The sequence below is a fragment of the Excalfactoria chinensis genome, chromosome 3 (genome assembly GCF_039878825.1).
Source record: "Excalfactoria chinensis isolate bCotChi1 chromosome 3, bCotChi1.hap2, whole genome shotgun sequence".
Lineage (NCBI taxonomy): Eukaryota > Metazoa > Chordata > Aves > Galliformes > Phasianidae > Excalfactoria > Excalfactoria chinensis.
In genome coordinates, this window is record NC_092827.1 from 30,025,611 (window position 1) to 30,039,272 (window position 13,662).

At 39.2% G+C, this 13,662-nt stretch overlaps 1 protein-coding gene across 2 annotated transcripts in view; it reads left to right on the plus strand.

The window, feature by feature from the left end:
* The first annotated feature begins 424 nt into the window (after positions 1-424).
* TTK (TTK protein kinase) overlaps positions 425-13,662 on the plus strand; it is a 31,119-nt gene continuing 17,881 nt past the window's right edge. The window contains exons 1-6 of one of the 2 annotated variants that reach the window (XM_072332165.1): positions 425-548; positions 4,186-4,362; positions 6,358-6,505; positions 6,743-6,968; positions 8,563-8,669; positions 13,501-13,644. In XM_072332165.1, the coding sequence (XP_072188266.1) occupies positions 6,358-6,505; positions 6,743-6,968; positions 8,563-8,669; positions 13,501-13,644 (625 nt within the window). In that variant the 5' untranslated portion in view covers positions 425-548; positions 4,186-4,362. The remainder of the gene's footprint in view (positions 549-4,185; positions 4,363-6,357; positions 6,506-6,742; positions 6,969-8,562; positions 8,670-13,500; positions 13,645-13,662) is intronic. The other variant, XM_072332167.1, reaches the window with a different exon arrangement.

Here is a 13,662-nt window from a genome sequence, read left to right on the forward strand (position 1 = left end):
AACCAATAAGTTGCCATCTCTACCATCAGGTTGGATAACTGAGAAAGGTTCTCCATCAGAGTATTCTAAGTACTGCAGAACCCAAATGACTCGCCCTAGAACGATGTGACTCCTGCTACCAGAATGCTACGAACTCGAATCAAAGCAGATCCGGATTGGACTCGTGTTCCGCCGTGTCTTTCAGTTGTCACAAGACTCAGAATAAGTCTCAGCTGAATGTAAACACCCCCGAGGCGGGTAACGGCCCCACCGCCAGCCCGCTCCCTCATTGCGCCTGCGCATAACCTCCCGCCCCTCCTTCTCGGAGCACCAATAGAGAAGCCGGTAAAGACCCATGGCTGCTGTGTGGGCGGTACCAGCGTGCCGCTCCTCCAATAGGAAGGCTGCTTCTTTCTTTCTTTTTTTTTCCTTTACTCTCTCGGCCAATCAGCGCAGGCTTTGGGTTGGAGGGGGATTTTCAAACTCGGAGAGGTACGCGGCCTAGCTTGGCCAGGCCCGAGCGCGGCCTGGTCCTGGCCCTCACGGGCGGCGGCGAGTGCGGAGCCACGGTGAGTGCGGAGCCTGAGCCATTGTTCCGGGTACCCGAGCGGTGCAGGCTATGGGCCTTGGGCCGCCTGCAGCCGTGCTGCCTGCCGGGTTGGCCTCCAGCCGGCCCCGCCTTCAGCTCCGTGCTGCGGGAGGGAGGCGGGTGCTGCCCCGTGGGCTCGGGGTGTGGGGTCCGTGCGGTAGCGATGCTGGCGGAGCTGCCACCGGTAGTGGGGCGGCACGAGGGTAGTGGGTGCTGGGCGGGGGGGCTTGCGGCCTCTTGGGAGCTTTGTACCAGTCCGTGCCGATAGTTGGGCGGACTCCTAGCCTGTGGGCTAGAAGGGAAGAAAAGGGACGTATCTTGTGTGCTCAGTTCAGATCTGGCTGGTGCAGGTGGAAACGCTGTGGCTCCTCCTGAAGCGGTATCCCAGGTTATGTCAGGGTGTCCTGTTGCTGCTAGGCTGCATCCTTGAGCCTTTAGAAATGAAAGCTCTGCCTCGGTGCCTTTGTTGCTGTTCGGTTCTCCTCTACCTGCTGGGAGCTCTCACACACCATGCAGGTTGCAGGTTTGTTGTGCTGTAGCAGCTCACCTGCATCACTGGTGCTGAGCCTTTTCCCGATTAGCACTATCCCATATCTTCCTGAATCCTTTTGTATCTTGTAGCCAACAGTTCCTGTATTTCCTACTTGGAGCTGAAGTTGCTAATTCTTTCTTTGAGTGGTGTTTTTTCTGGAGGTTGGATGTCTTTCTCAGGAAATCATGATTTAGGCTTCAGTGTTTACAGGTGAAGGTGAACTATCACATATGTACATACATTCTCTTACATCTGTGGAGAAGCTTTGTTACTATGTTTCACCCTACTTCTGCCAGTGAGGCCCCACCTCAAGTACTTGTGTTCATTTTTGGGCCTCTCACTACAAGAAAGGCATTGAGGCCCTGGGGTGTGCCTAAAGAAAAAGCAACAAAGCTGGTGAGGGGTTTGGAAAATAAGATTTTTGGGGAGCACCTGAGGGAACTGGGATTGCTTAGTCTGGAGAAGAGGAGGCTCAGGGGAGACCATATCACTCTGATTGTGTTGAAGTGGAGGTCTGTCTCTCCTCCCTTGTAACTGACAATAGGACAGGAGGTAAGGGGCTTAAGCAGTGCCAGAGGAGGTTCAGGTTGGATATTAGGAAACACTTCTCTGAGTGGTAGCCCATTGGAACAGGCTGCTCGGTGAAATAGTGGAGTCAAGAGAAGGGTAGATTTGGCATTGAGGAATATGGTTTAGTTGGCACGGTGGTGATGTGTTGGTGGTTGGACTAAATAGATTATCTTGGTGGTCTCTTCCAGCCTTAATGAATCTATGATTATGTTTTGGGGAAAATAGTGGCTAGGTAAAGGAGAGACTTGGTGGCTACATTAGGGAATAGGCTAGAAGCAAGTTATTATCCTAGTTGGATAGCTAATAAAATCTAGTAACAGGTCTTGTAATCAGGGTATTATGCAGGATGTGAAGGGAGCTGAAGCTGGAAAGGATGTGTGAGGTTAATGCAACTTGTTGGATAACAGGTTTTGTTCCATGAGCAGTTACCTATTAAGTTCACTGCTTTCTAGGAAGAGCATCTTTTAAAATCTGTCCAGGCTAAAAGTTACAGAACTTCTTTCCTATTCCTATCATTGCAATTTGTTCTTCTGACTTAAACCTAGAAAATTGCTTTTTTTTTTTTTTTTTTTTAAATCAAGTGAGCTCTCTGTTTTCATAACTTTTCCCATCCTTTAAACAAACTCAGTAGCTTGTAAGCTTGTGTGCTCCTTCAGAATTGTAATAAAGACTGGTTTCTGCTGCAGTGCCTGCAGACTAAGTGGAGTGACAGATAATGCCAAGCATTTCTGATGATAGGCCATGTGTTGGTACATGCTTCTGTTCTTTCTTGCCTTGAACACAAATGGCAAAGTCTTGAGGGCAGGGTTTTTTAATCACTTATACTAGACCCTTCATGAGTGTTAGAATCTGTATCATTGCTGTTGTGTTTAAGCAGTGTTGATATAACTGCACTTGTAAAGGATTATAGTATAGTATTGCTCTGCTCCCTGTAACGGCCACAATTTTTTGTCCTACCAACAAGTATGTGCTTAAGCAGCAAGCAAATCTGAAATATTGAAGACAGTACATGAAAAAAAATAATGTAAAAGCTGTAGAAGATGAAGGTTGTGTTCTCTTTTGGCTTCTTGTTTGTGCATGATTTTTCTGCCTATAAGAGGTCAAGGTAGCAGCTGAAACATAAGGGGAAAACTGCCTGAAGAACAACAGAAAAGTTCCTGATTTGGTGATGTAGGTGGCAATTTTCCTCTTCTGCACAAAGGATTTAACTTTGTTATTCACCATATAGTATCTTTGGAGAACTTTCAATCAGGCCATTGGAACAGAGCTGGACATACATTTAACATAATAGCTGTCATCACAGTAGTCTGGAAGTGTAAGCAACATCTAGGTAATGGGATGGCATAAGTGTCTTTTAATAAACTAGTTGATTTTTTTTTTTTTTTAATTTAATTTTTTTATTTTTTAGGAAAGGGCCAGGCAGGCTCTTGGGCACTTGCTTAAAGTTTTAGCTGCCTTCTGCTTCTCCTTGGATAAGCAGATATGTTTCAGTAGATTCCAGGAGCAGGAAGAGTATGTCTTTTGTAGTTACTGAACAACACCACAAAAAAAATCATACTTCTTTTCATTTGAGGAAAAAAATGCATCTTGATTTGTTCAGAAACATTGTAATATATCAGGACTATAGAATCAGTTAATCATAGAATCACAAGGCTGGAAAAGACCTAAAAGATCATCTAGTCCTTCCCATAACCATTGCTACCACAAGCCACTAAACCATATCTCATAGCTCCTCATCCAGATGCATCTTGAACACTGCCAGGGATGGTGACTCTGCCACCTCCCTGGGCAGGCCATTACAGTGCCTGACCACTCAGAGAGAGAAAGTTTCTTCTTTCGTCTAATTTAAACATCCTTTGGTACAACTTGAGGCCGTTTCCTTGGTTTATTGCCTGGGAGAAGAAGCCAAACCCTTTCTCAATAAGTATAAATAGCCATGATGTTGCAAATCCATCATTTCAAGTCTGAATGCTATTATTTCTCTTTATTATCAATAAGTTTTATTGGGTCTGTTGCACATGGAATCCTATAACTAATCCATATGGCCACTTCATCCCTTTATAATTGAATGCACATATAATTGCATGTTGAAGTCTTCACTGTCTTGTCAAATTTTGAAGATGCTCCACAAATTCATGGCAAATGCTTCTTTTGGAAATAATCATGTAGCAGGTTTAGCCATTGTGATACTCTAAATACTTGCTTGTGATTGGACTTTGGCATGAGTGGAAGAGTAGTTGGGAGTCATGACAGTATGCAGATGATTATGCTCCCAATGTATTTTTCATCTATACATCTCATACCCAGCATTTGCTTTTGGAAGCATTTGCTTGTAGTCCACAAGTAATTCTTAAGCTTTTCTTTTTATGTACTGGCTAGTACTGTTAGTAATTAGGAATAGTTTTATTTGTTTCTTTTAATGAAAACTGTTTTTGTGATGTCATGAATATGCAGAAAGCTTACAGTACATATTGATACCTGCGTACTTCTGAATCATTCGGTTTTTGATACTCAGGAACTTCTTCAGGATGAAGGACTACATTTCTTGCTGTTGCTGGACTCTTGGGATCATCTAAAGTAATCCGACCCTCATCCGCTTCAACTTCTTGGCAAAGCATATCAGTTCTTCAGAAGTTTTCTTCATATTGTACATATTGAATCTTTGTCAATTAAGAAGCCACATACCAGAAATGTAAGTTTGGCAACTGACTTAAGGTCAGGTTTATGTAAAAAAATTACTACTTTTGTCTGCTACGTATGACAGCCTGTCACTAGAAAAATAAAACCTTAGTGTGGACGAGGAAAACAGAAATATAGTGTTTAAAAAAAACTATCTAGAATCATTAGCAATTATAGTTTTAATGAAAAATCATAGCACTGGAATATATATTTCCTTTGATGTTCTTGGTGTTTAAAGTTGCCTAAGGCTTAGCTTCAGGAAGTTGATTTCATCCATACTCTTAATGGGTAAAGCTCAAGGGCTGATCTTTAAGAATGTTCTCAGCTGTAAACAGGAGATCTGGAATAAGAGTTTCTGTATCAGTTAAGGGCAAAACTGCAACAGGAACCAAAATCTGATCAATAAGGAGATGATCTTATTCCTGTGAGGTAATTAAGTATCACATTTGGAATGGCACATGTAGGGCAAATGAGGGCAGTGACAGAGCCTTTATTTGAGAAATAGGTGCTATAGGAAAAGATATCAGAAGGAATTAACTTACCCTTCCTGGTAACAGCTTGGAAAAAGGGATGAGCTGAGGAATATGACCCTCCCCTGTTTGTACAGTTGTGCCACAGGAGGGAAAAGGGGCAGGCAGAAGGGGGGAATCCGATCAGACTCAGACTGCCCTGAAGTAGGGTGGCTCCAGACGCCCCTGCTGCTCCAGGTACTCACTTCTAGCTCACTCATTGGCTCAGGCTGTGAACCTGGAATTCCACTACAGCATGTAAACAGTCTTTGCTACAGTAATCACCTCTGTCATTTTTAGCAATGTGATTTCTAAAAGATGGGATTGTTTATAGAGTCAGTCTCGAACCTGCTGAGGATGGTTCTCATCTGCGTACTTTGGGGAGGAATGTGTGTTGAAGGACTTTGAATAAATTTATTTATTTATTTTTTTAATGTACTTCTGTTTTGAAAAGAAATGGGGGGGAAAATTCTTTTAGTCTCATCTCACTGAAAAATTGTTTTTCAGATAGCACTGATTAATATGTTGTCTCTAGCTTTCATAGTTCTTTCTGTGTAGTTTTTGATTACATCTCTGGGGGTTATGTTTACTTCGGCTTAATACCATTGAAAATACTTATTTTTTTTAATAAATGAAGGAAACATTTGTAAAACTTAGTGGATTTTTTGCTATTCTATGAAGATATTATTAAGTGAATGTCTAACACTTTGTCAGGCTAGATCTTGGGTTTTACATAGTAGGTTTAAAATAGTGTTTCTAAAATCACCTTATCCTTAAAATCATCTTATTTACTGGTTCACCTGTATTCACTACATCCGCTATATGTGGAATCTCTTAGAATTCTTTCAGAGAGAAGCCTAGGATCAAATGGAAGCATCTCCCTCCTCCCCTTCTTTTTTCTTTTCCATATGATGAGACAGTTAAGCAGAAACACCGAGGTAGCAATGAATAATATAAATGTGTGTGTATATATACATATATAAAATAAACCCTATCTCTATTTAATGTAGCATTAGTTTTCTGTGTGGTTTATCTCTGAGCCAGGTAATCATGAGTTCTGACAATTCCTTGTTCTGTTACTGTTTGTTTGATAGGTGTGTCAGAATGCATGGATATAGGCAGAACTACTTCTTAGTGATGCAGAACTGTGGATTTAGGTTGTGGGTTAATTAAAGAACCCTTTGTGTTCAGGTACTACTTCCCCACTCAAACTTTATTTGAACACTTAAAGATGCTGCATTGGAAAGGGCAGCTGTGATTCATGGACCAATGTCTTGGCAGCTCGTTAAGTGTACTGACTCCTTTTGCTCATTCAAGTTGACTTCTATTAACAAGTTTACTTGTGTAACTAAATTGACCAAATCTATTAGAATAGTTATTTAATGTGTGCATCTTAATTTGCAAAATATAAGTGAAGGACTCTCCTGTGTTAAATCCAACTAATTCCAGTCACAGCTGGGCTCTTCAGTAACTTTCCTTGTTTCACCTTCTGTTTGCAGATGGAGGAGGAGGAGGATCTAAGTGAAAGGGGATTGCCACGAATTGCTTCAATCATGAGTAGAGTTAGAGACTTGAAAAACAAATACAGAAATGAAGACAATATCACAGATGAACTGAACTGTACTAAAATGTCAGCTGATACGACAGGTATGTTTCAGTTATGCAACTGGAGGAAGTAAGAACTATTAACCAGAAGGTTTTAAAGCATAGTGTTTCATCAGTATTAATGACCACGAGGTTCATTTAATCTCCTTAGTTTCTGAAAAATTATAGGTGTGGAGAAACAAAACAAAAACCCCATAATGTTACTATTGCATGAAAACTTTTTTTCTTCTATTCACGTTGGCTACATCTTATTCTGCTTTGTTATTTTTCTATCATCAGATAACTCTGGAACTGTTAATCGCATAATGATGACAACAAATAATCCAGAAGACTGGCTGTGTTTTTTGCTTCGGCTGGAGAAAAACGGTGTTTCTCAGACAGACTTCAGTATACTGAATAGACTCATTGGTCGCTACAGTCAAGCGGTAACTGCGTTACCTGCTGAAAAGCACAGTGAAGATGAGAACTATGCCCGCATCCTTGTCAGATTTGCAGAGCTGAAAGCGTAAGTACAAATTTTCAATTTTTGGTATAAGAACTATCATCAGTGACTCCTGGATTTTCATGGTGATAAAATGATGTGGTGTTTTCTTGTTACAGACTCCTTGAAACTGAGCAGCTTTGGTTACTCCATAGTGCATGCATTTGCTGTATTTGCTAATGGAAAATGATTCTTCAGAGCAATTTGATGTAGAGATGTTGGTGCTCTTCTTTCTGGTCAACATATGTAGAGTTCCTGGGGGAAAGCAGCATGAGACATCTCTTTCTAATTGCAGATTTACACTGTAGCTCAGAAGGAGTTACATGAAGGAAATCTGATGTGGAACTTTAACACAGATTACAGTTTAACATTTGTTAAACTACATACATTCTAAATTCAGGATTATTTCTTTGACGTGTGTGAGTGTCCTATTGTGGCTGTGTGGGAGACAGCTTGCTATTATCAAATTCATCCAGCCAAAATCCAGTGGTCTCCCATTGCCTGTTCTTTTTTCTCTCTCACTCTGAAGGGCACATTCCAGCCATATTAAATAGCTCCTTTAGGACTGGAAGAGTGTCTTAGAATTTCATTCTATACTTTTATAACTTATGAAGCAAGTTCTGTTTGTAGTTTACAGCTTTGACTAGTGAGAATTTAAACTGATTATTCAGATATTTTCAGATGTATTTTAGGGCAAGATTATAAGTTTTGGTAAGAAGTTCTATTGCTCTAAATACTGTGAAAGTATATTTTTGAAGAGCTGCATTTCAATGTCAAAGTAATCTTTAACAGTAGTAGAAGTGGCCTCCATGCATATAGCTAGTATTTCTTTGTTCATGATATCCCTCCTGTTAGAACTCTATTTTGATCTTGCAGTATGATGTAGTCTACTTCTTTTTCTGTACTGTCATCTCTATGGGTTTTGTTGTGCTGGTGTTCGCTTCCATTGTGTGGTTTTAGTTATCTATTTATTGTTTACTAACAGCAGATTCAGGAGTAACATCCTGCTGTGAATACACAGCATCTTGAAGACAGAAGTGGTTTCTGTTTAAGTATTGGAGTAAAACATTTCAGAAATACCTCCTATTTTCAATAATAAGGGAAGATAGTGCTCTTTTTTAGTGCTCAGTTGTTTTCAACTTTTTTGAAAATTTATATGATGCTTTTTCTGTTCCACACAGACTTCCTGAAGTTTCCCCCCTCCCAAAGATTCAAAATCAAATATCTTTAATGTAGTAATTGCTCCCTGTTTTCTTCCCTTGCCCCTCCATCCCACTTTGCAGCCTTCTTAGTGTAGAAGTGGATGCAATTAGATAATGGGGATCTTTCTCTGGTGTCAGCATGCAGCTTGGAAGGTGCTGGTGGGTACTCTGGAGGGAAAAAGATTACATTTTCTTTATTACTATTAATGCTATTCCTCAAAATGAGTACTCAGTCTTTCTTTTCATATTTGAGCACATTTTTCTGTTTGGAAAGGGTCAGTTGGATTTATTTCAATTACTAGGTCTTTTTTTAAGGACTCTTTGCTTATATGTACTTCATGAATGATTCTGAGAGAAAGAATGTTGGTATGTGTTTGATTCTATGCTCTGTAACTAGTGACATGCTGTCTTTACAGCCTTCAAGATCCAGAGGAGGCACGAGACCAATTTCATCTGGCCAGACTGAACTGCAAGAAATTTGCTTTTGTGCATGTGGCTTTTGCACAGTTTGAGCTATCGCAAGGTATGTTGCAACAAACACCTTTTTCTATCTTGTGTTGTCTTTTAAATGATGGTGTAAAAAACAATGATCATCACATCTAGGTGGTAATATTCCTTTAGATGCTTCCATCTTATGAAGGAGACCACCTTTGTCCAAAGAGCATCTGTAGATCTTTGTATTCTGCTTAAAATAACAAGGCTCTGAATTGTAAATGCAATCTGGTTAATTTAAGCTTTCCTGTTGCTTAAGTTCTTAAGGAGCTTGACTGCTTTTGTTTCCTGTTTTGTTGAAAGTTGGTATTGGGACAGTGGAGATAAATATCTTCTGTTGCTTAATACCAGTAGTAAGCTAACTTGTTTCACAGCGCCATGGAAGTCATATTTCCCATCAAGTCATAGAATCATAGAATTGCTCAGGTTGGAAAAGACCTTAAAGATCATAAAGTCCAATCATGACCTAACCATAATACCCTAACTAGCAACCCTCTGCTAAATCATAGAATCACTAAGGTTGGAAGAGACCCACAGGATCACCCAGTCCAACCATCCACCCATCCCCAGCAGTTCTTGCTAAACCGTGTCCTGCAACACAATGTCCAAACATTCCTTGACCACCTTCAGGGTCAGTGACTCAACCACCTCTCTGGGCAGCCCATTCTACTGCCTGACCACTCTTTCAGAGAAGTAGCATTTCCTAATGTCCAGCCTGATCAAGGAGAAGGAGATAGTTTTGTCAGTGTTTAAAATAGAATGGTACTCTGTTAAATTTACTGCAGTGTTTTAGGCAAGCTGTTTTGATAAGATGGTGATAACATTTCTGAAAAAGGAAATGGAAGAATAATGGAGGTTGTGCATGCTCCATCCCTGGAGGCATTCAAAGCTAGGCTGGATGTGGTGCTGGGTATCCTGGTCTAGTGGTTTGCAACCCTGCCTATGGCAGGGGGTTTGAAACTAGATGATCATTATGGTCCTTTTCAACCCAACCCTATGATTTTATGATATCATTCTATTATTTGAACTGTCTGGGTCTGATAGGACGAGTTGCCCTGAGAGCAGGTTTATTGAAAATACTTCATACTGTTGCTGGGTGTACTGGATCTGGTTTGAGTGAGGTTTTTCTTCATAGGTGCCTTGTTTTAGGTTTGTGATTTTATTATTTTTAACAATACTGGTAACACATCAATCTTTTGGCTGTTTGTTGAATGTTTGCCTGGTCTCAAAGCTTTTTCTCTCACTGTATTTCCCACCACACTGAGTATGCTGGGAGTGGACAAAAGGACAGTTGATTCAAACTCTCCAAAGGGATGTTCTATGGCAGATAATATAATGTTCAGTAATAAAAAGTTGGGAGATAGCCCTTTCACGGTAGTTGCTTGGAAATTGATGGGGCACCATTCTGCTGGTAGGAGGTGAGGATTGCTTTGTGTGACCTGTTTATTAGTTCTATTTCCAACTTTTTTCTTTTGCTTATTAGACTCTATCTTGACCTATAAGTTGTGGGCTTTTTCTTGCTTTTGCTCTTCTAGCTCTCCCCTACTCTTTTGGGGTGAGGAGTGAGTGAATGACTGGTGAGTGCTTCATTGTTGGTCAAGGACAACTCCTTGCACTCAGGAAAAGGTCTTTATGTTTTAGATGATTTTAGGATTTATTCCTCTTCAATTTCAAGATGACTGAAGGCTAAACCATTTTGAATAAACTATGCTTTAAATATATTTAGAAAAACATATCCCCCATCCTTTTTTGGGCTGAGTTCAAGATGACTTATGCTCCTTTCTCGCTGTCTGTATGGGATGTGACCTGGGTCCTTGGCAGCAGAACTTCACTACGTATAAACACGCTTGTCTTCGTGGGTTGGTCTTAATTTATCTTCTCTCTACAGGTGATCTGGGCTGTGGGCATTCCATTAAAACTTGTATTTGAAAGAGGAAGCCTTGGTGGATACATGTTGTATTTTTTGTGGTTTCTTTTTACTGTTATGGCTTTTGTCAACATAATGCAAGCTGGTGTATACTACTTAATGAGAAATTCTCCACTGAATTTACTACAATAGCAAAAACTAATCCACACTCCAGATTCTGAAGGCACCTTACTAGCTATTCCTTTTTGTGCTTGCTTCTGCTTACACAGGACTGCTGTCTGTGGAGAATAAGCTTAGCATTCTTTTGTTTTATTACACTTTAGGATCCAACTTAGATGTTTGAAGTATGTCTAATAGATCAAACAATTTCATTTAAATCAGTGAGTAAATACTAATTTCTTGAATTCTTGTTTGTTTTTTTTGTTTGTTTTTTTCCCTTAATTCCAATGTGTTTCTTAAGCAAATCCCATTTGTAATGGGACAGGAAAGGCCTTGGAAATTTCCCTCAGACATGCTTGCTGCAAAACAACTGGGGAAGAATACTGAGTATTTATGTTTCCACGAAGCTGGAAGAAGAGGATAAACCTTTTACATCTCTGACTTGAAATTCCATGTTATTTTTTTTTCTTTAGATTAGTTATCTGACCAGCATGTTCTGGTATTGCTTGTTATTTTGAGCTTTATAAATGGTGGTTAGAAAGCTGATTACATGCAATGCTCACAAGACAAATTATTTGTTAATTAAGGTAATAAACTTGGTAGTATTGCATTAACAAAGATGCTGGTAAATACTTATTGCAAGTGTTAAACCCACTGTATAACTTAATTAAAATGTAGAAATGTTACAAGCGATTACTAATAACTGAATTTCATCCTTCTGTCACAATAGACTTGTGAACTTAGTAACCCTATGGTTAAGGGCTGTGCTCATGCAATTGTGGTAATTTTTCTTTTTATTTTGACAGCAGTCAATCTGAAATGAAATTCTAATCGCACAGGAATTAACAAGTTTGGTTTTGTCTTATCTCTTGTGTGGTTTCTGATTTGTATCTGTTAGCTTTGATCCGGTTGATATGACATTTGGTAATGTATTCTCCCTGCACAGTGCTTCAAACAGGATTGGTCATTTCAGCAGTGCATTGGCAGGCCTGCTACTTTGTTCTGAATGAACCTTTCGCATTAGGATGAAAAATTATACATTCACTTCCTTGTTTTGAGTGAAAGCTCAAGTGAAAATTTTGAAACAGTGACTGACCATGATACTGACTTGCTTATAAACTGAAAGCTCATAACCTGGAAATGGAGTAACAAAGGTGACACTTTTTGTTTAAATAGGCCTGATGAGGAACTGGCTCTTGTGCCTTGGGGTGGGTGCTTAAAGCAGGATTCTTGTGAATTGCTCAAAGTTTATGGAATCACCAAGGCTGGAAAAGACCTAAAAGATCATCCAGTCCAACTGTTCATGACAATAAATAAAATTCTCTTTTTGGGTCTATGAAGTGTATTGCTTAAGTGTAAATTATTCAGGCTTTTTTGACAAGTACACTGTCAGATTTATAACACATTTCTGGCTTTGCTTGCCTATTTTTTTTTAATTTTTTTTTTTTCCTATCTAATAAGGAGGTTAGTATGATTTTTTATTTATTTATTTTTTTTAATGTAGGTGTCTTTCTTATATTCTTAGTTATTTGATGTGATGCTTAATGTGGAGATAAACTATTCTCATTGTTAATATTATGTCTTCTTAAAGAGCTGCGTAGTTAGTTAATTACTATAACCATGAGTAGAATGCTGACTAGGGGTTCACAAACAAATAATCCCAATATACCAACCAAAAACATCTCCTTTACAAAATGTCCTATTCACTTGCTAAGGATTTGGGAGAAAAATGGTATTTGATCAAGGGGTTTAAAAGGCAGTTATGAGTATGCACAAAATAGACCTAAATGAAGTCATAGCCAATATTATTTTAACATTTACTTGTTAACATGTCGAATGTTATGGATTATTTTTCTACTTGATTGAGCATAAATTCTGCCCTTCTGGCTCCAACTGATGTTCAACTCCACTTATCAGAGAAGTTTTGAGTGCTAGAAGAGAGGTGGAGCTCTGTTAGAGCATAATAAAAACTTACTCTTAGAGTTGCTACATCCATATAGTTGAAGTACTTTACCCTTTGTTGCTCTGGAAATGAGGAATAAGACATCAAGAACTTATTAACAGCTGTAATAATGTTGCATTGCTTCTTCCTGATGCTTTCTGAGCAAAAGCTGAGGGGAAGATTTTGGTCACAGTGTATTTATTTATTCATGTCTGATACTTTTTTTATAGCTACATGTACATCTGCTCATACATGTGAAATGAATGCTTTAACATGTCTTTGGTAAAACACACCCCATCTGTTCTCTTCTATTTCAGCTTATGGCAAGTAGTACGAAAGCAAACAAAACTCATCATCCCTTTTCACCCTTTTCTTAATTATAGTGTATTCTGGATTGATGATGTTTGACTCAGCTGCTGCTTTTATTAAGTGCATTAAAAATATTTTATAATACACATATAATTTTGTGTCTTGTCAGATAAGTACAGGTCCATAAACCCCATATGTTACATGGGGGGGGGGGGGGGGGGGGGAGGGGGGAGATAAGAAAACCCACTGATTTCTAGCTTTTGTGTTTTCTTGTGGTTCTAACACCAGACAAATGCTGAGAATGCAGTTTTGAAGTTGTAAGTCATGCTTTATGACCTCAGGCTCAATTTCATGGGGAAAAAAAAAATGGCTTATGTGATTTATTTTTAAGTACTTCTAGGCAGTATTCTAAAAGTGGAAATCAAAGGGGAAATGTGCAAACTAAATGGCCTCAGAGAATGATGGAAGACTAATATGACACTATAAACATAATTATGTCTTCCAAAGAAAAACATCTGTAAAGAACATGTTGCTGTAGTGTAACTGTTTTTATTTGCTTCATCTCTAATGTTGTATTCTTCTTAGGAAACATGAAGAAGTGTAAACAGCTCCTTCAGAAAGCTGTGGAGTGCTCTGCTGTTCCACTGGAAATGTTAGAAACTGCTCTACAAAACTTTAATTCACGAAAAAAGCACTTGCTTTCAAATGAGGAAAAGGAGAACTTTGCAGGTAATTACAATCTCTTAA